This window comes from Podarcis tiliguerta (assembly GCF_965153285.1).
Source record: "Podarcis tiliguerta genome assembly, chromosome: 2".
NCBI lineage: Eukaryota > Metazoa > Chordata > Lepidosauria > Squamata > Lacertidae > Podarcis > Podarcis tiliguerta.
The window spans coordinates 81476335-81499376 of record NC_139535.1 but is presented as its reverse complement, the minus strand read 5'-3'; the positions used below and the strand labels follow the sequence as shown (position 1 = coordinate 81499376).

At 41.1% G+C, this 23042-nt stretch overlaps 2 protein-coding genes across 3 annotated transcripts in view; one reads left to right on the top strand and one right to left on the bottom strand.

Annotated features, from left to right (window-relative positions):
• Window positions 1-9: 9 nt before the first annotated feature.
• WDR45B (WD repeat domain 45B) lies at window positions 10-11863 on the top strand. The gene is made up of 10 exons (XM_083429703.1): window positions 10-327; window positions 4395-4469; window positions 4870-4971; window positions 5646-5733; window positions 5849-5943; window positions 6687-6877; window positions 7649-7734; window positions 8778-8879; window positions 9779-9900; window positions 10380-11863. Exons 1-10 carry the CDS (start codon window positions 261-263, stop codon window positions 10484-10486), a joined length of 1035 nt encoding a protein of 344 aa, XP_083285829.1. The 5' UTR covers window positions 10-260; the 3' UTR covers window positions 10487-11863.
• Window positions 11864-13832: 1969 nt separating this feature from the next.
• The window catches only part of FOXK2 (forkhead box K2), a 31361-nt gene continuing 22151 nt past the window's right edge, over window positions 13833-23042 (bottom strand). Inside the window, exons 4-9 of one of the 2 annotated variants that reach the window (XM_083429678.1) lie at window positions 21706-21852; window positions 20298-20491; window positions 17552-17727; window positions 16545-16841; window positions 16157-16351; window positions 13833-15309 (exon numbers count right to left, since the gene is read on the bottom strand). In XM_083429678.1, the coding sequence (XP_083285804.1) occupies window positions 15113-15309; window positions 16157-16351; window positions 16545-16841; window positions 17552-17727; window positions 20298-20491; window positions 21706-21852 (1206 nt within the window). In that variant the 3' untranslated portion in view covers window positions 13833-15112. Of the gene's footprint in view, window positions 15310-16141; window positions 16352-16544; window positions 16842-17551; window positions 17728-20297; window positions 20492-21705; window positions 21853-23042 lie in introns of both variants that reach the window. The other variant, XM_083429677.1, reaches the window with a different exon arrangement.

Here is a 23042-nt window from a genome sequence, read left to right as displayed (position 1 = left end):
AGAGGGGGACGGACGTAGCAGGCTGGGGAATGGAAAGAGCCAAGCCGAGGAAGGCGGCGGCGGGCGGCGTTCGACAATTCGGCTCTCCTCTGGTCAGCCTGGGAGGGGCTCATTGGACGCGCTCGGTGCTCGGCGCGGCGCCTGTCTAGTCCGGAAGGAATCGTGGCGCTGCCGCCCCCTCAGGCCAGTGACCCTCCCCCGATGGTGTGAAGGACCCCCCCCCCCGTCCGCGGCTGCGGCCTTCCCCGGAGTCCGGCGCCATGAACCTGCTTCCAGCCAACCCGCACGGGAATGGGTTGCTGTTCGCCGGTTTCAACCAGGACCACGGTAAAGACCCTCGCGGGGCGCCGGGGGGTGGGAGTCAGGGGTCCGCCTATCCGCCCGCGGGGGAGGCTTTCGGGCTTGGCGGGTTTCCTTTCCTCCCCCGTGTTCAGCGTCTGTAATGGGGTGAGGTTGGGAGAGGCGAAAGTTGAGTTTCTCGCCCCCACCCAAATAATTCCAGGCCTTCCGAGAGGAGGGAGGCGCAGGTCTCGAACCCGCGGCCAGCCTAGACGAATGCCTGGGCGCAAAAAAGTGCGGGCGGGGAGGAGGGCTTTACCTTCCCTTCTTGGGGCGAAGAGAGGGGGCTGCCCTCTCCGGGCTCAGACACATCTCCTCTTTCCCCCCAGCAGCTTGCCTTTGTCCCTTAAGTTTGCGTTGCTTGGCACACTCTGTTAACATTGATGGGTGCCAATACTTTCCCCTTCGGCCTCGTCTCTCCCCTTTCCGTTTTCCGGCCTCTGGTTAGCGCGCTTGGGTGTTTATGGGGCGCAATCGGAGTCTGGTGTTTTGCAAAATGCGCGGGGAGGATCGGCCTCTGCCCAGAGACACCAAGACAGGGGAGGCAGTTGCTTCCATTCTCCTCCTTGCCTTCTCAGGCTTCCACGCGGAGCCTTGTTTTGTCCTAATACAACAGTGCTTGGCCCAGCCCAGATGCTTTACCCCTTGTACATTGCCTCATCCTGTTCTCCTTTAGTCTTTCTCTTTAAAAACTTGCATATATCGAGCTCCTTGTTGGGCATGAGTGTCAGACTTGCCCTCCTACTCAATGCCATTTCCACTGCAACTGATGCATAATTCAACAGTTCCCACAAAGCAGATGCCAAAGCTGGACTTAGGGCTAAGATGTGTGTTTTGGCCCAGTTGTGCACTGAATCATTCTATTCCTCAGATTGCCTTCCTTGAATTCTCATCAAACTGCAGCTCTTTCAGAGGTAGCTGCTTTCTTGGGCATATGAATTTGCATGCAGAATTGAATGTCCTGAACAGTTTTATTGCTTTTAGTCAAAGGGCACATAGCAGCAACATTATGACCTGTGGTATTTCTTATGCGTCCCAGTCACAGTAAAGAAGCAAAATTTCTAGATACCCTAATGACTGTGCCTCTGGTCATGGAACCAACTAGAAAGTAAGCAACCGTGAGGTTAATCTTGAGTAGCGCCCAGGACCTGATGCAAGATGTAATTATTGTCATGCCAGTTGGGAGCAGTGACCATAGCACTACTAAATTAAATGTGCTTTGATTTCAAAACCGGAAACTTCCCCAAAGGGAGGAACTTGGTAAAAAGGAAGTTGAAAGGCAAAGTTAAGTGGGTTGGATCACTCCAAATTGCTGGGGACTTGTTTAAAAATGCAGTATTAGAAACTCAGCTGGCGTGTACACCATAGATGGCAAAAAGTATCATGAGGGCCAAGAGAATGCCAGTTTGGTAATGTGCAGAGTCAAAGAAGCCGTTAGAGGCAAGAAGGCTTCCTTTAACAAAAGGAAGTCTTGTCCAAATGGAAGAGAACAAAAAGGAACACAAAATGGAGTCTCCCAAGAATTGGTATTGGTGTTTATGCTTTATAACTTGTTCACAAATGATCAAGAGTTAGGAAGGGGTGAGCAGTGAAGTGCCCACATTTATTGATGATACTGAATTGTTCAGGGTCTTTAAAATGAAAAGAGATTGTGAAGAACTCCAAAAGGACCTTTTCAAACTGAATGAATGGTTGGTAAAATGGCAAATGCAACTCATTGTAAATGAATTGTTAGCACTAGGAATAATAATTTTACATATACGCTCATGGGCTTTGAACTAGCGGTGACTGACCAGGGATGAGACTTTGGGGTAATAGTGGATGTCAGCGCAGTGTGCAGCAATTGTGAAAAAAGCCAAATTCCACACTAGGGGGGCATTAGAAAAGGAACTGAAAATAAAACTGCCAATGTCACAATGACATACAAATCTGTAGTGCAACCACATTTGGAATATTGTGTAGTACAGTTCTGGTCAGCTCACCTCAAAAAAGGATATTGTAAAGTTGGGAAAGATTCAGAAAAGTGCAACCAAAATGATAAGGGGAATGGATCTTCAAGGGAAGGTTGTAGTGTTTGGGGCTTCTTAGTTTAGAGAAAAGGTGAATCAGAGGTGACATAGAAGTCTATAAAATTATGCATGGCATGGAGAGAATGGACAGAAAGCCCCCCCCCCCCACACACACTCATCACACTAGAACTGGTGGACCTCTAATGAAGCTGAATGTTGGAAGATTCAGAACTGATGAGAGAAAGTACTTCTTCACGCAGTACATCGTTAATATGTGGAACTCACTTCAAGAGGAGGCAGTGATGTCCACCAACTTTTGGATGGCTTTAAAAGAGTATTGGACAAATTCATGGAGGATAAGGCTATCGATGGCTACTAGCCATGATAACTGTTTCCCCAGTTGGAGACAGTAATGTTTCTGAATACCAGTTACTGGAAAGCACAAGAGGGAAGACTGCTCCTGTGTTCGGGTCCTGCTTTTGAGTTTTCCACAGGCATCTGAGTGGCCGCTGAAGTACAGGACGATGGACTTGATGGAGCATTGGCTTGATCCAGCAGGCAGTTCTTATGTTCTTACAATTATCCCTAATTAGTAGCAATGACAAATAGTTTGTCATTTTAATTTGCTAGGGAAGCTAGTTCAAATTGAGTGACTACACCAGTCATGTGCTTGCAAATTGAGGAGTGTCCTATGTTTATTGTGCTCCTGTTCATTTCATAATTATTTTTCTAAGAAAATCACACTTGTTTAGGCGCACATTTAACATTTCATGTGTTCCCCTAAAAATACAGTGTGTGAGGCATCCCAAATTGATGTGGCCCTTAGTGAATGAGCAAAAAGAGTCATCCTAGCTGGTGTTCTTTTTTTTCTGCCAAGAAAATAGGCTATGACTCATTAGAGTAACACAAGTTAGGGATCAACTTCCTTGTAGTAAACCTCACCCCAGAAAAGCTTATGCTTTGCTGTTCTTTACCTTGAGAAGATTTTATTGCAGTAATTTGAGTAGTCACTTCAGTGGAGTTTCATAGAATGTGTAAGCTAGTAAAATGTTCATTCTATTTGCATCAGAAACTTTATATCATGTGGGTTGTATGGGCTACATCATGTGGGTTGTATCGGCTACACCTACAGGATGCGGTTTCCAAGGTGCTTGTTTATAGGCTAGTAGAGTTGTTGGAATTCCAGCTTTTATCTTGGCAACAAATTCAGATGTGCTGGTTTTGACTTATAACAGCTCAGGACTGCAATACCTCAGGGACCACCTCTCCCCGCATGAAATTATTTGACCCCTGCGATCCTCACCTGAGGCTCTTCTTTGGGTGCCTCCCCCACAGGAGGTCTGGAAGGTGTCAACGCAAGAACTGGCGTTTTATGTGGTGGCTCATAAATTCAAGGTTCATTCTAAACCATTATAGTGAATAAAGTTTTGAACTTGCTGAAAGGAAAAAAAATATTTAGATTGATGTACTTGATTGTGCTTCTTGGTAAACAAATAAATGGGAAAAATAATATGCAGTTACTATAAATGCTGAGGTAGAGAAACAGAAGGGGGGGGGGAAGACACATTTTTCTCAATAACTGGCATCAACTACAAGAAACAGGAAATGTGTGGTTGACAGAGCTCTCAATTTAAGCCTGTTGTGGGCCAGCCTGTTCAAAAACAAATTACACTTGGCAGAATAAGGACTCCCTAATCCCTATAAACAGCTGTGTAGGTTTGATCCTAAATAGCCAAGAAAATACATCAGGTTCCAGGCATTTTTATAGCTTTTAGTGCCAATTGCTTTTCTAAAATATTCACAAATCCATTCTACTGCCATGGACACAATTGAACCACTGTAATGCATTGGATCTGTACTTGCAGTTAGATTCCTGTATTGCCTGTTGTGACTAAGAGCATCTCTGGCAGGGAAGAGTCTTACTTGACCCTCTTAATGGGAGATGCCTGGGACTTCTGTACACAGAGCATGTGCTACTACTGAGCTGTCTTTTGCCTGTTGATAAAGAGCATATATACCTGACATAGTAATCCTCTTCTTTTTTAGGGTGCTTTGCATGTGGGATGGAAAATGGATTTAGAGTGTTTAATGCAGATCCGCTCAAAGAGAAGGAGAAACAAGGTGAGATTCTTCCTCAATATACATAGTTGTTATGCTGTGCCATTTTTTTCATCTTAAACCACGTGCTGTGCAATCCTATACCCTCAAGTAACTGTGCATAGAACAGCGATCTCACTTGCCAGAATTTGAGTACAATTTTTAAAAACTTTGATCCACTATAATATTGCAGTGCCCATAATGTGTGGTCAGAAGAAGGCTCTGAGCAGGCTTTTCTGATGATGAAGCATTGTCTTGAAACGAGGCACTCCAGGAGTAAAAAATAAAAGAGAACTGACATCAGCTGCATTTTAACTTGGGAGTCTTTGGAGAGAATCCTCTTGATACACAAAGATGTTACAGCATTAATAAACTTTTCTTTGCTTTGAGTGTTTAATTAAAAATGTCCCTTTTCCCTCTCCAGAATTTCTAGAAGGAGGTGTTGGCCATGTTGAAATGTTGTTTCGCTGCAATTATTTAGCTTTGGTTGGTGGAGGGAAAAAACCGAAATACCCACCTAATAAAGGTAAAGTATTGAGCCGTAAGTAAGCAATAGTTTAGGGCTGAGTTCAGCACTAAACATTTCCAAGCAGCTTTAATGTAACTGGTGTTCAAGCAGATTTTATCAAAAACTTCCTGGGTAGTTTAAAATTTGAATAAATGTGGACTTAGCTGTTACCCTTCTCGAGTTGTACAATGAGGTATCCTTCCTTTTAATGCCAGGTGCTAGCTAGAGCAAATCTGTGACCTATTGTTTCCCTGTATTCAGGATAATTTGTGTTTTTCCAGATGGTCAAAGGATAAACAGATTTTGATAAGCAGCCATGATACCTCACTCCCACATAAATAGGAATAAAAAGCTATTGGCAGTAGCAGGTGGGGAGGGTGAAGAAGAGGGTAGACTAAGCTTCAGAATGCCATCATATAAGACTTGTTTGGATGTAGCTGATGCTTCTATTTTCTCCTGCTCCAAACCAATTGTAACTGAATGCTAACTGTACAATGTCTAATTTTGAAGATCTGAACTTGGGGTATGGTTTTTGTTTTTGTTTTTTTGCCAAGTGAACCAGTGCAAACTGGGTAGTCTGGGATGCAGTGGTTCCTCATGTAGCTAGACTCCCAAAGTGGCATCTCTGGAAGCACTTTATAAGATTGCAAGGTGTTATTTTAAGACTAATAAGGCCATTTCCATTTCTGCAGTGATGATCTGGGATGATCTGAAAAAGAAGACCGTTATCGAAATAGAATTTTCCACAGAAGTCAAAGCAGTTAAGCTGCGAAGAGATAGGTGAGTCTGGTCACACTGTTGTATGGAGAGCTTCTTCTGTTTATTCCCCAGTTTGGAGTTGGACCAGTGTAGCTGGACATGATGCTAATTGGCCTGCCATTGCCTTCTCTTTCAGAATCGTGGTAGTTCTGGACTCTATGATTAAGGTTTTCACATTCACGCACAACCCTCACCAGCTGCACGTCTTCGAAACCTGCTACAACCCTAAAGGTAAGTGTTATCCACTACATAAAGTGTAAGAGGAACAAAGAAAGATTCTGTGCTGTTCTTCTTCTGTTTGCTATTCTACTCCTTATGATAACTGATGCTGTCTATTTTGCACACCCTAGGACTTAACTATATAAAAAAACTACTTGGACCTTTCTCATGCTTTGCAAGTGCTGTGATGCTGAGCCATAGCATCCTTGTCATCCCCATTAAATGCAGTGGAAAAACTTATGAAACAATTTGTCCTCCATCTTCCCATAGTTTTCACATTGAATTTGGAAAAAAGAAAAAACATTGTTGGAAAATGCATTGTTGGAATAGGGCTAATTGTCAATTTTGGGTGGGAGTCAACGGTATGCTATGATGAACATTGCATCACTGCGAGCATTGCAGTTTGTCCAACAAAACAGTTTCCCCTCTCCTCCCCTGTGTGCTGTTCTGAGGGTTTTCCTAATCACCTTGAGCCAATTTTGAGAGCCATGGAAGCAGGAGAAGGGGGGGGGGGAGCCCTGTTGTGCAAACGGAAGCCCTATTGCAGGGTTTGCGCTGATGGGACTCATTCGGCAAATCCTGCCTTTTGCTTATACAGACATTGACACTCATGGCTATGTGGTAACATGAAGCGTCCTAGCTTGCTTTTTTGAGTGTGCCAAGTACTCTCAAAACTTATTTTCAGAAGGAAGGTGGGGAGGATGGAGATGGGTAGTAAAAATGCCTATTCCTCAATACTTTAAATTGTATTTCAGGTCTTTGTGTCCTGTGCCCAAACAGTAATAATTCCCTACTTGCATTCCCTGGAACACATACTGGACATGTGCAGATAGTGGACCTGGCAAATACAGAGAAACCTCCTGTAGATATACCAGCTCATGAAGGGGTCTTGAGTTGCATAGCTCTTAACCTACAGGGAACAAGAATTGCCACAGCATCAGAAAAAGTAAGTCAGTGATTTTACTCCACAGTTGGCTAGAAAACAACACAAGAGTCCTTAATGATTTAGAATGAACCCTGAATTGTGTCATCTTGAGAGTCTGCATGGCATTTTAATAGGTGCATTGTATAGTCTTTAATTTACTGTTACGCCTACTGGGAAGACTGTATCATCTAACACAGAAGTTGAATTTATGAAAGTCTTGGCTTTAAAGTTTATACAGAAAGTTGGTAACCTTTGTGGCTGTAGTGATTACATTTGAAAATACGCATGCTGTTATTGCAAATATTGGTCAAGAGATAAACTCTGCATTCTCTGGCAGCCTGTAACCTGCATTGCTTCAAATAGGTTCCCTGGCTATTCGTTCCTCACTCAAACCTTTCATCCTGCTGCCTCACTATTGCATGCCAGAATCTTCCAATATATGTAACAAATCTGTTATATACTAGGTTCAGACTACTGTATATGGTATAAATCCAGTTCATGTAGACTTTCTCAATTTTCCTGTCAAAATACTGACTTTAGTGGCATTGATCTTGGATATATTCATGCAGATAAACCTGATAAGATTTCCAAATATGTGGGACAGATAGCACTGGATAACAAAAATAATTCCATATGGGAAGGACAGCTACAATAGTGTAGGGTGGTGGAAAGATGACAGAGCCATCATCTGGGAAGTGAACAGCTGTATCCTAATGTTGTGTTCTGGGAAGAACTTGTGTTGTTTTTGAAAGGCTCCCCTCACATCTTTAATGTGTGCTGTTGCTTTTCAAGGGGACCCTAATAAGAATATTTGATACATCATCTGGGCATTTAATCCAGGAACTGCGCAGAGGCTCCCAGGCTGCCAATATCTACTGGTAAGGTTTATTGGTTTTGTTAATGTGTTGGGGGGATTGGAGGAATCATTCTTTGCCTTGATCATCAGCAAGATGAGGGAGTGGTCGTTGTACAAATGGGGTTTCATGCTTTAAAACTACTCCCCCATTTTCCAGTTAAGAGACATGAACTTCCTGTGTGTGAATAATTTTCTTCCATCTGTGACCTACTAATCATACAGCTGATACTGTCAGCTGGCTTTTCACATTAGCCAGTTCAGTGTTATGTGTAGCACATCAGACAAATATAAACATTAGGCTTGGTATCTGAAAATTCTTTGGGGGAAATGTGACATCACAGAGGTAGAGAAATCAGCAGCAGTACAGTTCAAGATGAATTTAATCCAACTGAGAGTTGAGCATTAAACAAACAACAAAAATGTTAGTGGGGGTTAAGTCTGAGAGGTAGCAGTGTATGAGATATACAATAAAGCATCAGTTCAAACATGTGAACTTTTCTATAGCTTTAAAAAGTTGGGGAAACAAGGATCCCTTAGTTCTATGTCCGTAGGATCTTTGCTATCTGCACCTTTTTTAAAACTCAGAATTAAAGTAGCATTCATCCTGCAACTGTGTTGGTTTATGGAGGAACTAAGATACTAATTAAGAAGTAATTATCCTCACCAATATCCTTGTGCCCTTTTCTTCAGCTACATGTATTATGGAGGAGTTAATGCTTTTTAAAGGTGTGAATATATTTCCCTTCCTCCCGTCTATGTGGTTTACTTCTGGGGTGAATGCTCTTTCACTTTCTACCACTTCAGTTGCTGATGCTGCTTCACTCTGCATCAACACCTGCTGATAAAAGGTTAGCATCTCACTGGGTATGTTGTTGCAAGGTGGCATTGCTTTAGATAACCTCCCCAAAACCTAGTTAGAAACCCTTATTTTTAAGGTACTTGGGAAAGAGGTTGGCGTATAGTGTTTGAAAAGTTGCAGTATATATACATAGGCATTTCTTTAAAAAGTAACTTATTCCATGACAGTGGTGATATAAGCAGACTTGTTTCTGACTTCTCCTTTAGCATTAACTTCAACCAAGATGCTTCTCTCATTTGTGTGTCAAGTGATCATGCCACAGTGCACATTTTTGCTGCAGAGGATCCTAAGAGGAACAAGCAGTCGAGGTAAGCAGCTGGGGCCAGAGTGATGATCTCTAGACAAAAATGATTAAGTAACTTCATACAGGAAGAATGTATCAGTAGCTGAAATAAAGTAAATAATTTAAATAATCACTGACCTAGCCACTGTGATCCACGCAACCATCACCTCCAGACTGGAATATTGTAACTCGCTCTACGTGGGGCTGCCCTTAAGACTGACCCAGAAACTCCAGCGGGTGCAGAATGCCGCGGCGAGACTTCTTACGGGGGCCTCCTCCGGGATCACATTCACCAAGTGCTATACCAACTGCACTGGCTCCCGGTGGAGTACAGGATCAGGTTTAAGGTGCTGGTTTTAACCTTTAAAGCCCTATACGGCCTAGGACCCTCATACCTATGGGACCGCCTCTCCTGGTATGTCCCACGGAGGACCTTATGGTCTTCAAACAAAAACACTTTGGAGGTCCCGGGCCACAGAGAGGTTAGGCTGGCCTCAACCAGAGCCAAGGCTTTTTCAGCTGTGGCTCCAATCTGGTGGAACGCTCTTGTCACAAAAGGCTAGAGCCCTGTGGGACTTGACATCTTTCTGCAGGGCCTGCAAGACAGAGCTGTTCCACCAGGGCTTTGGCCAGGGCACAGCCTGATCCCCTCCTTTGGTAATCTGCACAGAACTCTAGCCCAATGGTTGCCATTAATCTGATTTGAACTGATTTTATAATGAACTGATTTTAGAATGTTGTATCATTTTACTGTTAGCCGCTCTGACCCTGGCTTTGACTGGGGAGGGCAGGATATAAATAATTTATTATTATTATTATTAAAATTATTGTGAACCTTAATACGTGCTGCTAGGAGTCAGTTTGCTTCAGTGCCTAGACTACTGGGTTGAGATGATGCTGAAGAGAGCTTTCTTTCTTTTTCAGCTTAGCATCAGCCAGCTTCCTGCCCAAATACTTCAGTTCCAAATGGAGTTTTTCCAAATTTCAGGTTCCCTCAGGCTCTCCCTGCATCTGTGCCTTTGGAACAGAGCCGAATTCTGTCCTAGGTAAGAATCTCAAGTTTCACCAAAAATCAAACAAGGCCCCTCGCTATGCCTATCCCAAACATAGCCTATGAATTCAAGCAGCTGTGCTCACAAACAAGCTTTTTAGAGGAATCTCCCTCTGTCCTTGATGGGAGTGTGATTTATATAAATGGGTTTTAACTCCAGATTAATGTCATATGATTGCAGCCTAAGATTGTAAAAAATGTTTAGATGGCAAGGAATGTTGAACACTCCAGATTGTTGCTTGAGATCTCACGGAGGGCAGCTTAATGATTCATCAAGAACTATCTGGGGTGGGGCAAGCCAGGCGCTAGAACTAATTGGCGTATATAGCGCAGATCTTATAGGAGAACATTTCTTAGCCTGCAGGTAATGTGGCGTCTCTTGCTGCTCTCACAAGCAAAAGCTGTGCAGTGAAACACAATGTGTAAGCAATTGACTTCAGTTGCCAAACTGAAAACAGTATCTTTCTCTTGCAGCGATCTGTGCAGATGGCAGCTACTACAAATTTTTATTCAATCAAAAAGGGGAATGCTCCAGGGATGTCTATGCTCAGTTCCTAGAAATGACTGATGACAAACTTTGACTGAACTGATGGAAATTTGTAGGTAAGGGGGAAGGATATCTGGAACCCTGTCCTGCTTATTCTCCCTTTCCTGAAGAGATGGCCTCTCACTACCTTCAGTCAACTGTGCTGCTCAAGATGGGACAGATGACTTTAAGAAGCCCAAACCAGTATGGACAGAGCAAAGCAGAGGACTACTACGTTAACTGTCAACAGCTGGTTTTAAATGTTAAGTTTTGGCTGCTGTTGTTCCTTCAATTTCCCCCCCTTTTTTAAAAAAAATGTTTCAATAGCCTGTGCCTATTGGGTTTCTCTCTGTAATTAAACTGTGAAGCTTAGTGCCTGCCACTCCATAAGAGTGAAGGGGCAGGAGATTGCTAAGGTTTAAACAGTGAACAGGACATGTCAAAAGTACATACAGATTTGAGTTCTAGTACTGTGCTTAAGGGGGTGGCAGGAAATCTATACCAGCAGTTTCTGCCTTTGTAAAATGTCCTTTTCCTCCTATCTTCTAATACACAGAAAGGAATATTATAGCAAGTTGGCTCTTAGTTGCACTTGCTCTGACATAGATAGAATGCTCAAGGTCCTTGTTTTCATGCTGTTATAAATAGATATTAACTTGTTTGTCATTTGTCAGAGGTGCCAAAAGAAATCCATAGCAAACATCATTAAAGTACTGTTGGCCTAAATAACCATTCTGCAGGGCAGGAAGTGGCATAGGACAATGTTGAGATGTTGGGAAAGTGACAGCAAACAGCTTAGATATTGGAAATAACCATTCCAGACACTTCAGTTCTTGATCCATTGGTATTTGCACTTAGGTTGTGCTGGGGAAGTTCTACAAGTACAAGATAATCTGTAATGGCCAAGAGGGTAGTATACTGAACAACAAGAAGGGGGAAAGTGTGACCCTCCAGATGTTACTGGACTTCACTGCCATCAGTGCTAGCCAGCATGGCCAAGGATGATGAGAGGTGTAGTCAAACAGCTGGAGGGCTGCAGCTTTCCCACCTTATAGCCTGTAAGGAATCCCTATCATACAACAAGCTTATTATGTGTTCAGAACAAACTAAGCCGCTGTCTCTCTGAACACTAAGTAGTATATCAATCACAACACTATATTTTGGGAAATGAGGTATTTGGACACATAATTTGAAGTTACCAATATCATCCCCTTAAAACACAACTTCAGTTAATAGCTCCCTTGATTTCATGCATACTTCAAAATTAACTGAAGTCTTGGTTCAAGTTGAAAAGTATTGGAATTTGTCATTTAACTAAAACCTATATTCAGATGTCAGTTTGCATGTTGCTTTTAAATGTGTATTTAATCATGGAAATTGTTTTGCACACCTTTTGTAATTTTCTTTAATTAAAGTGACTTAATTTGCTGTATTCATTTTATGGTAACAGAAGTTCTGTACAGTGGTACCTCTACTTAGGCACACCTCTGGTTACGTATCCTTTTTAATTAGTGGACCAGTGAAGGGAAACATGTTTGTTGAGTCTAGGTGGACAAACAGTCTGTATAAGGTAGTTTGGCCTCTGGCCAAATTCTTTGACACCAACTTCTAATTCTTATCATTCCCTTTTGTTCTAGGGGTACCCTTTTATCATATAGTTTTTAAACAGTAATGTTATTTTTAAACAGTAATGTTATTTTAAAAAAACGGGCTAGTAAGGGGGGGAAAACATTTTGAAAAGTGTTGTTTCTTTGCTGAAATCCATCACTGCAAGACCCTTGCCAAATCTCGTAAAACTCCCTTAATGTAGTAATGGTAGTATAATCCCTACTCCCTTGTAGTAATGGTAGTATAATGGTAGTATAATCCAAACACTAGTAGGTACATCGGCTAACTACAACATCGATATGGTAAGAGACTGTGCCATGCTGTTCAGAAATGACCCAGAGCTCCTTTTCTGTGCAACACCACTGGGGAAATATATAAACCCAGATGTTGATATAACTAGCAGGCATTTGCTCATGTGACTCAAATTGCTCGGGGGGGGGGGGGAATAGTCTGATTTTGTATTAGCTATTTCATCCAGGCAATTGCCCACTTGGTCCAAGTGTCTTCAGAAACCTAAAATGGACTTGTATGAAATTTTCTTCTGCAAATGACATCAGCACCGGTCTCAAGTAGCAGTCACACAGGGAGACAGCTGCAGTGTCAGAGAGCCGTAATATACAATTCCATGAAATCCTAGTATTTTTGTGCAATTACAAAGGTGACTGAAGTAAAAGCTTCACATATTACATATAATAAGGGAAAGTGAGTAAGACAAGCAAAGATAAGACACCACTGGCAGACAGGGTAAGGAAGAATTTCTGTATTTGGTAATATTTTATGTTATTACTTCCGATGCCTATCCTACTCATGCCCTCCTGTTTCACTTGTCTCAGCCCTGGCAATTGGCATTTTGACACTTTTAAGTTATATCTAAGCTTTCCCCAGTGCTCAAATAGCATAGCATTACTTAACCAAGTTTATGGAATGGAAATGCAAGCGTTTCTAGAGTACCCTGCCCATGGAAGAAGGGGTAGGTCAACAGCAGGTAAGTTCAAAGATTATTATATTGAAGGCTATCATTCAATGTGCCCTTACCTGGAACCATGGCATTCTGACAGATGTGCATAGGACGGCAATGTAAATCTTGCTCCAAGATTCTGTGTCCTACACTGACTATATTGGGTGCATAAGAAAACTTCCAAGTGTGAATAAATTTTGACTGACTTAAGAATTTCACCAGATTTTTTTATTCAAAAACTTGCAGCAGTTTGCCTAATACTCATGAAATAGTAGGTTTATAACCAAATGTTTTGCCAATAATTCAGTTTAATTATTTCTAAATTAAGTGACCACAGCACAAAAAGTAGAATGCTGCAGTTACATAAATTCTTTTGCTTTACCCAGCTTATAGTGGCTGTTATAAATCCAGCTAGTGTACAGCATTTTTTCATAATCTTTTAATATGTATTATCCAGATTGACACTGTGACAGCTCTACTGTGTGGGTTAACATGATACTTGGTACAGATTTCTCATATTTGGTCTTCAGATAAACAGTTTTCAAAAACTGACTAAATATAAGCCATTCCAAGCCATTTCAGTCCATCATGAAAATACAGATTCTTCTCAAAATGAAAAAATATATATAAATAATGGTATTGCCAAAAAAGGGCAAATCAAAGGTTCAAGCCAGTCTTTACCTTTAACTCACCTTAATATGAAGGGACAAGACACCATGTGAATGAAAGACAAAAAACAGTCTTAGCTTTTAGTTCAGTTCTGAAATGTAAGGTGGATTCTACAATCACAACTCTGAGAAGTATCCTTTAAAATGTTCAACTGCAGAACACACACTTTAAAAAAAACCACATTTATTATAGTATGGTAGCCACTGTTAGAAAACCTCAACAGCTACTCTTAATGCAGACCCCAGAAGGTCTGTGCAGGACATCAAAAGTTAAAGATAAACTCATCAGATTAATTTCTACTGGTGGGCGCTTATGCTGAAAAATATTGGATATACCTCTGACAAGTTTTTTTTCTCTTTTTAAAAGGACTTGTGATAAAGAATTTTCTCTTTTCTAAATGAAGAACAGTCTGCCATTTTAAACATACACAATATTAAGCGAGACTCTTGTTTTACTTTAGACTGGAAAAATAAGCCAGGGACAATCAAAGTCAACACAAAGTAACAAACAGCAAAAGGTAGCAAGAAAGAGAAACAGATAAGTGCAGCTCTGGTCAAATTCATCATAGCAGTTCTTTAACGTCAGTTAACGGCTCATTTACACTGTATTTCTAATCAGTAACATGCAAGCCCAAAGAAGCATTTGATCACTACACAAGGTAATAAAATCTGATTAAATTTTATCAGGCAACTGCTAAAATATGAAAATTTGCAGATGTAACAAAGTAGCTTTATCTGAACTTTAACAGGACAAAATTAAATCATTCCATTGGTTAAAAAACCCTACATTCAGTTTTACCAAACAAAATTTCACATGAAAAGTACTGTGTGATTCCAAAGTTTCTGGAGTAGAAATGGAGTGATTTGAAATGTCAAAGACCCCATTATTTTGAAAATAAAATGAAAGTACACATCAAAAATTTCTAATTCCACATGTGAACAACAAAATACTGCATATCTACCAACAACTGCATTGGGTAGGTCATTATGAAAGGCTAGCTGCCAAGATGTAGGAAATGGCTCCTTGCCTCTGTTCCCTTTGAGGAATATACAATCGTTTGAAATCCAGTCACATGAAGTACTTATCATGCTGTGATATACTGAGATACTCAATCCTTAAAGTAATCAATCCAATAGAGCTTTTTAAAGTTGCAGACTTCCAACTTTTGTATCTCTCCTTATCTATAAAGAGTCACTTCAGAACGGCAAGGAGGAGTGGGGGGAAAGGGGTCACAGCCTCTGGAACAAGATGTTGGACAGTTTGGTTTCGATTTTTAAATTAAGGAGTTCTAAGGCCACCTGTGTTTTTTTTTCTCAGTGCTGAAAGTTGAAGTCACAGGGCCCCTTTCCCCACCATGTGAGAACATGTTCAATATTTTAGGTGTTTCAATGTCTCCTTTTGGCACCACGGAGCATCATTCTAAAAAGAAATATTCCTCTTAAGTTCCTAGTTCTGGCTGCCTTGTTCACTCACTGCCACAGGTGGAGTTTCAACATTCACAGCTATGACTATGCTCTCTCCATCCTCCGTTTTGATACGTTTCAACTCTTGCTGATCAGACTGGTCTCCGTTCTGACGTTTTGTTGGAAGAGAAGCTGATGCAGATGCATGGGTTGCTAGCATGTGTAGGGGACTTGCAGCAGCTGTAAAATAAAAGAATGGAGATACATTAAATGCAGGCAAGGCAAGAGGAAGCCCAATTCCATGAATGGCTTGAGTATTACATGAAAGTTTCGAGAACGACCCTAGGATGTTCTTGCATGGGTGAAAATATCTGCAGTGGCTGACCTTATGGCTAAAGAGGAAGAAAAACAATATTGTGATAAAGGGAACTTACTGCCAGAAAGTGTGAATAGGATAGCAGTCTATTCTACCGGGAGGAGATGGTCCCAAAGGATTGTGAAACGACCAAGAAAAAAGCATGAGTAAATAACTATAATACACTGTAAAGAACTGCATTTTCAAGGTTCAGGGCAGCATGTGGGGGGAGAGAAATAAGTAAAACAACAGGAAGATAATTGGGTATCTAAAGCTTAATTACACCATGAATCAAACCAATGCTGGGGTCAAAAGAGTTACTTTAGGCATGCCCAAAGCCTTGAGCATAACTAGTGATGGTTCCTGACTCTCCCACAGAAGAATTCCCTAACTTTCAACAGAAACATCCTTTTGATTTTAAAAGCAGACTGCTATCCGGGATGGGGAGCTATTCCTCCAGAAATACAAATGCACAGCACAGTTACACAGTTCTTTGTATCATAGATCAGTTCCTAACTTAACGTGAAAGGGAAAGGATGTAGACTAAAAAACAAACCAAAAAACCCTTAATTTTCCAAGGTAGTAGTTACCTCATAATAAGCTAAAGAATTAAGCACAAATCTGTAATAATTTTGAGAATCAAGAATCCACAGATACTGGACATCACTGTGACAAAAGAAAATTTGTGACACTAAAGACATCACTCCAAATGCTTACCAGTGTTGGCCTGACCTTGAATTGCTGTGGTGATGGGTACTATATGTGTTCCATTCTGAGTTACAGTTTTTATTGGTAGCTGGTGTTGACCTAGAGGTGTCTGTTGCACTAGAGTAACCGTCTGTAAAGGTGCCGTCTGAGATGTCTGAATGATCCGACTAGCAGCTCCTATGGTTGTATGGCTAACGGCAGGTATAGGCTCCACTTTAACTGGGGGCGGGAATAAAAATAAAAATCTGTTAGAATAAAAGTTTGAAAGCACTGAATCATTCAAGGTTAAAGTATCAAAATTAGCACTTCTTAAGAGAAATCAGTATTATGTAGTTGTTTTCTCTACTTGCAACAAATACAAAACATATTTGGACTGTATGACTTCCAAGGGGAACCGGAACCAAATTCTCACCTTTCGTTTCATTGTGGTCTCCATTCTCTTGAGGTTCTCCCTTAGGTTGGGCCACCATTGCTGCCTGTGTGACCACGGCTTGTCCAGCTACAGTGAAAGTATTTGCTGGTGCTAATCCAGTCACATTTGTGACAGACACAGCTGGGATCTGATGAACAACATGAACTGTCTGTACTACAGGCTGCTGGGATGTTGATGTTGTCACAGGAGTTGCAACAGTGTATGTGACAGGTTTCATAGTTTGTGGTAGCTGCCTCTGTACAGTAATTAAAACAGGCTGACTAGATAAGGGTGATCCTATCAAAAAAAGGCAAGGGGGGAAAATTAGTTAAATCATCCACTTTCCAAAAGTCTATGAACATATTGTTTACTTGAATTTTTAAAAAAGCCTACTCCTTCCTTCAACAGTTTCTTCAGCTATCCTATGAGTAAATCCAGTTAGTTCAGTATTACTGACACTGTTTTCAGCAGTAAATAAGTAAAAAATAATAATGTTGTTGTGCCACAAGGAGAGGGTTGCAACTACTGGCAACACCAATAGTTAACATAACTACATTTCAAAATAAAAACAAAAAAATGGAAGTGTTGTAGATCCGTAGTTCAGTGGCTGAGCATATTTTGCAGGAGGTCACCACTGTAATCTCTGTGCTCCTATGAAACAATTTGGTTTGCTTTCCCCTTTGGAGACCTCCTACCACAGCATTGGGGAAATCCAGAAGTTGTGGGACTCCCAACTTCCACCAACCCCACCCAGCACCATCAATTGTCATAATTTCAGCATGACAATCCCACTTCAACCCCAACTCATAAATCTTAAAAGTATTTGGAAAAGGGGCTTCTATTAGCCCTTCACAAAGCATAGAGTACTTATCTTTTTAATTTTCATTCATAACTTCTTTCTGCAAACAAACCTGGCTTTTGAAGTGAAGCCTACATTATACTTTCCATTAGTTTGGTATAGTTTTAATATGCATATTAAATACATGAACACTGTATGAATATTTCACCTGGGGCACTCTGTGCAAATCGTGCTTCTTGTATTACTGCTAATTTTGGCTGGATAGTACTCGGCTCAGGTTCCATTGGGACAGGTGACCCTTCCCTTGACAGGCTCTCTGGGGTCTGCACACCACTCGAGTGAGCAGATAACACTCCAGAGTGATTAGGGGAAGCTGGGGCACTTCTGCAAATGAAGAACAAAAGCAGCCACTTTCAGATTGAGAATTGACAGCTACGATGAGTAGTCAGCCTCAAAAACCATTTAATACATATACTTTCCACAAGGAGGAGCTCTTTGACTGAGAAGTACTACAAATTCCTGACTTCGCAGACTTTTGCAGAGGCAATTCTAAAGCAGACTATGGTTGCTATAGTAGCACAGAACAAGGAGTAGGATGTGGGGGGCATTGAAACAAATGTCAATAAAAATGAATGAGTTATTTAGCATGCCTCAATTTAGAGGTTCAGTGTGCTGAAGCCCCTGTGTGGGCACCAAAGCAGACACTGGCAGGCACACGGGCACCTTAGACCAGTGTTTTTCAACCACTGTTCCGCGGCACACTAGTGTGCCACGAGATGTTGCCTGGTGTGCCGTGGGAAAAATTGAAAAATGCGAAAGATTTTTTTAAAAAAAATATTCAAATTTTCGCCCACTAGGCGGGCGCTGGACTGTGTCCTGGGTATGGGGGGGGGGTTGACCCCACCCTCTGCCACCAGGGGCGCCGATTGGCGCTCCTCAGGGGGACACCCTCCACTTTTCTGATGTCCGGGCTGTGATTGGTCCAGACTCCAGCCTGGACCTATCACAGTAGGACATCATCTTCCGACTTCCTTCCCGCCCGAGCACAGTGTGCGCAGCAGCGGAGAGAAGAAGATGTCGCGACTCGAGTCACCAGGAGGACCGGAGAAGTTGTCATTTTATTTCTCTTCAGTCTCCACTGAATGCCTTGACTGGGTTAGGGACCCTTATAGCTCAGCATCAGTTGGTGGAAAGGACATGACTTTACAGGAGCAGGAGGAACTAACTGAACTGAGACAAAATTGTGGTTTCAAGCTAAGATTTGCTGATCTACCTTTGGACAGTTTTTGGTTGGATACTGCCAAGGAGTTCCCCCTTCTGGCAAACAAAGCTATTTTGACATTGCTCCCATTTTCCACTACATATCTGTGTGAGATGAGCTTTTCAAGCATGATTGCTATAAAAACTAAATACAGAGAGAGATTGAGAGCTGTTGACGAAGAGCTACGTGTGTGTCTTTCTTCGATTCCAGCCAGAATATCAGCTTTGTGTTCAGCCAAACAGGCCCAGGTTGCGCACTGAATAAAGTATTTTATAATTTTTCATATTTCTGTTTACTTACTATTTCATAATAAAGTAATTATAAAATATTTTCTTTGTGTTTATTTGATTCCTATTCAAGAGAATTACTTTATATATAGTCAATATAGGCACAGAGTTAAATTTTTTAACATTTTCTAATGGTGGTGTGCCTCGTGATTTTTTTCATGAAACAAGTGTGCCTTTGCCCAAAAAAGGTTGAAAAACACTGCCTTAGACAATCAAAAGGTATGGAATTCCCTAACTCAAATACCTTGATCTTTGTTACTCTGTCATATACGTTCTCCTTGGATTTCCCTACTTCTCTAACACACAGGATCTGCTTTAAATATTTTTAGATACATCATTTTTGAGACAATACCTAAAAAATGAATGGAACTGTTAAAAATTTATATTTCTGTGATTTCCATCTTGGTTTAAGCAGCACCAGAGTATTCTCCCTATTAGGAAACTACTAACTGTTCATGTTCTATTCGGAAATGCATGCCTAGCCACTATGAATTTTAGTTAAATGATCGAACACATGAAGCTCTTAAGGAAAACTTGCAAAATCTGTGCTTAAGTTTCTGCCCCCTGAGCCACCAATACAATCCCTGTAGAACAAGGGAAGATTTAAGGGGTGTGTGTGTGAAAGAAGTCCTATTGCACAAGCAGAATTCATTGGACAATTAGGGGAGCATGGCTGGGTGTCACCCATATAAAATATTATATAATGTATTATACACACCCAGATTTAAGCAGAGTGGGTTGGGTCCAAAAGGTAAATGGATACTTCTGGAGTCAAGCCAGGGGGCAAGCCAATGGTTTAATAAAATGCAATCAAAAGCCATGTAGAGCTGCTTGCTACTACAGAAGCATGAACAGATTGAAGGGAAAAAAGAGTGTGCCCTTGCTGGGCATTATCCCTGAGCAGCAACTGTGGAGCAAGAGGGCAGCTTGGCAGGTGTTATGTTAATAATGCAAACTGACAACATTCAATGTGTGAAAGTCGATTCTTGTGACACTACATCACCTGCACTGTGTGAATCTAGCCCTCCACAGCTATTGTTTTGAGGTAACTGAGATATGCAATGCACTCGAAAGGGCTACAACTGAGAAGGAACAACATTACTAGCCAACCTAAACTTTGGGGGGGGGGGCGGATTTCAAGCCCCCAAAATGGCAACAGATCCTTAGTATGAAGCAAAACCCACCAAGTCTCCTCAAGAAGAAATTTGAATGGCTCCTTAGTGCAGTCAATCACAACCAACACCCGTTCTCTATTTAGGAAAAGTCCTTTATAATTGTTACACATCTAGCTCTAACAACATTGCGATCACTTAGGACTGCGGTTACCCTATGCCCAGCAGAACAAGTCACACTTAAGGTGAAGCCTCTGAAAGTGTATTTTTAAATCCCCAACTTTGATTCCTTACCTAGAAGAGAGAGGTCCCAGTGGGGTTCTAAAGCAAGGTACTCCTCTCGGCCGCCTTTTCCTAAAAGCCTGCTCTATTAATTTGCTTTCAGAGGCAGGGTCTATCCTCCAGAAGGAGCCTTTGCCTGGTTCTTCCTGGGAACGTGGTACTTTGATGAAATAACGATTCAGAGAGAGATTGTGACGAATTGAATTCTATGGAATATAAAAAATATATAGAAATCATCCATCTCTTCAGCATCAAGCAGGAATATGGCCTAATGCAAACGTTTCCGCTCCTTGTGAAACCAGTCTCCAGTCACCACATATTCATTTGACAGCAGTCACCCTTCCATCATAACCAACTTTTTCAGCGGTGGAACTATCACTAATATAGCCCCACATATTTAGGTCTTGCAGTTTCTCCCTCTTTAACACATGGTTTTGCCTTTTCCTGGTGCTTCAACTGTATTTTTACCTTCTGTCACCTGAAATACTTCAAATTTTGCTTAGTACAGCAGTTTTAAATTTTACATGCTGAAAAGTCATTTGACATTCCGGTGGCCTTCCCTGACTTGATCTTTCAAGCTCTTCACATTACACTCCTAGGATGTACTGAACAATGCCTTCTAGTTTCTTAATAACCAAAACATGAATTTTCCTTTTAAAAAGCTTGGAAATATTCAGGCAACATATGCTGTTCAGGCATGAACAAATACACGAGGATGGCCAAGGATTTTGGTAATAAAGAATTCTCCTCAAACTTCACTGTTTCTCTCCCATTCCATGTCCTCTTTTTTCCTCCTCCTTAAAAATCCCTGCCTCTTTTCCTCTCCCATGCCCTGTGTCTCTCCAGGCTATACTGGAATATCCCAAGTTCTGCAACCTAACAATAGCTGCCTACAGACTACATTATAAAAACTAAAGCACATGTTCAAGTTGGTTTTATTAGATAAAGAGGATAAGTAATCCAGTTTGGGGGTTTCTGGATATAGCATTTGGAGAAGCTGGCACAGAATTTGTGACTCCTACTTAAACTGCTTTGAGGTTTTTTACAATCAAGCGATGTATAAATTTTATGAAATAAATAAATAAATAAATACATAACATTCATCTACCAGACATTTAGCGATTTCTCATTTCTCAATTACAATTTTGAAAAACCCTCATCCATTACTACAAATACATCCCTTACTAACCTTTCTATGTGGAAAAGGGTCATGGGAAAAGGGTTAGTTTTACTAAAAGAACCAGTGTACCATTTTAGGTTACTCAAACAGCTAATCATTTTCAAGGCTCCAAAAACCTATTTCACAAAGTTAAACATATAACCAGGGCAGGAGGGGGGCTGTGAAGTCCGTGTCTGAAGTAGTAACTAAACTAAGTTGTTTTCTGTTTATTTTACTTAAAACAATACTAGTTATGTTTACCTGCCAGCCCTTGTCTGCTGTCCTGTAGTAAGGATAGTTTTTAGTTATGTGCGTATAAATTCCATTTAGTGTAAGTTGCTTATCAGGTGCCATCGTAATTGCTTGTACTATTAGTTGTGCATAGGAATAAGGTGGCTTTGAGTCATCCTATAAAAGAAGATGAAAATGAATACATTAAAGTTTTCTACAGCAGCTTATCCATTCAGTAACATAAGAAATACTTCAGTTGTGTATTACAATAAAGCTTGAAAATATCAGACAATTCTGGAATAGATTTGCATTGGGAGATATTATGTGTTTGAGAGTTGGGACTGATGTTGATCACAAGTGGAACTTGAGTCAACAGTGTGATACAAAAAAGGCTAATGTGAATATATGCTACATTAATAGTTTCCATAGTTTCCAAGTCATGGAAAGTAATCATTCCATATTATTCTGCACTATTATTATTCAATCTCAAGTGGAACACCATATCCATATTAATAACAAAACTGGAAGATACACTGGAAGTCAGCCCCCCACTCAACGTAGGATAAAACTACATTATAGCATAGCTGACAGCTGACCATCAAGTCTCTGCTTAAAAACCTCCTGCAAATAAAAGCCCTCTTCAGACAGTTATATTCCATGAGCAGATAGTGCTCGCCAGTAGAAAGTTTCTGCAATGTTTAGCAGACTGCATTCTACTTCCCTGCAGTTTCCATCGATCGTTTGCAGTAGTGCCCTCTAGAGCAACAGAGAACAGGTCTGCCCCATCTTCTGCATGACGGTCCTTCAAATATTGAAAACTGCTATCTTCTCTTTTCTTGGCTAAACAGATCCAGCTCTTTCAAGCATTCCTCATAGGATGGTTTCCAGACATCAAAATTCCATTAGCGTGCACACACTCAAGCTTGTCAATACAGCACCCACAACTTTAAACTACATTACTATGGTGTACTGAGATGTTTTTAAAACGAACAAAATATGAATGAATGAATGATCCAGTACAGAAGTGCTCAGAACAGTGACTTCCCATGATATATAGACATATTGGAATGTGTTCAGAGGAAGGCAACAAATACAGCTGCTGCTTTGGAAAACTAGTCCTATTATTATAAAGAAAGGTTGAAAGAACTTGGCATGATTAGACTGGAAAAGAGAGGACTGAGGGGTAACAAGATAGCACTCATTCAGATACCTGAATGGCTGTCACACAGAAGAGGACAATGACTTGCTCTCTATTGCTCCAAGTGGGCAGATCTAGGAGGGGTAGTGGGCTTTTCTTCACTGAAGGTCTCCAAGCAAAAGCTAGACAGCCATCTGTTGAGGATGTTCTAGCTCTGGATTTCTTGCAT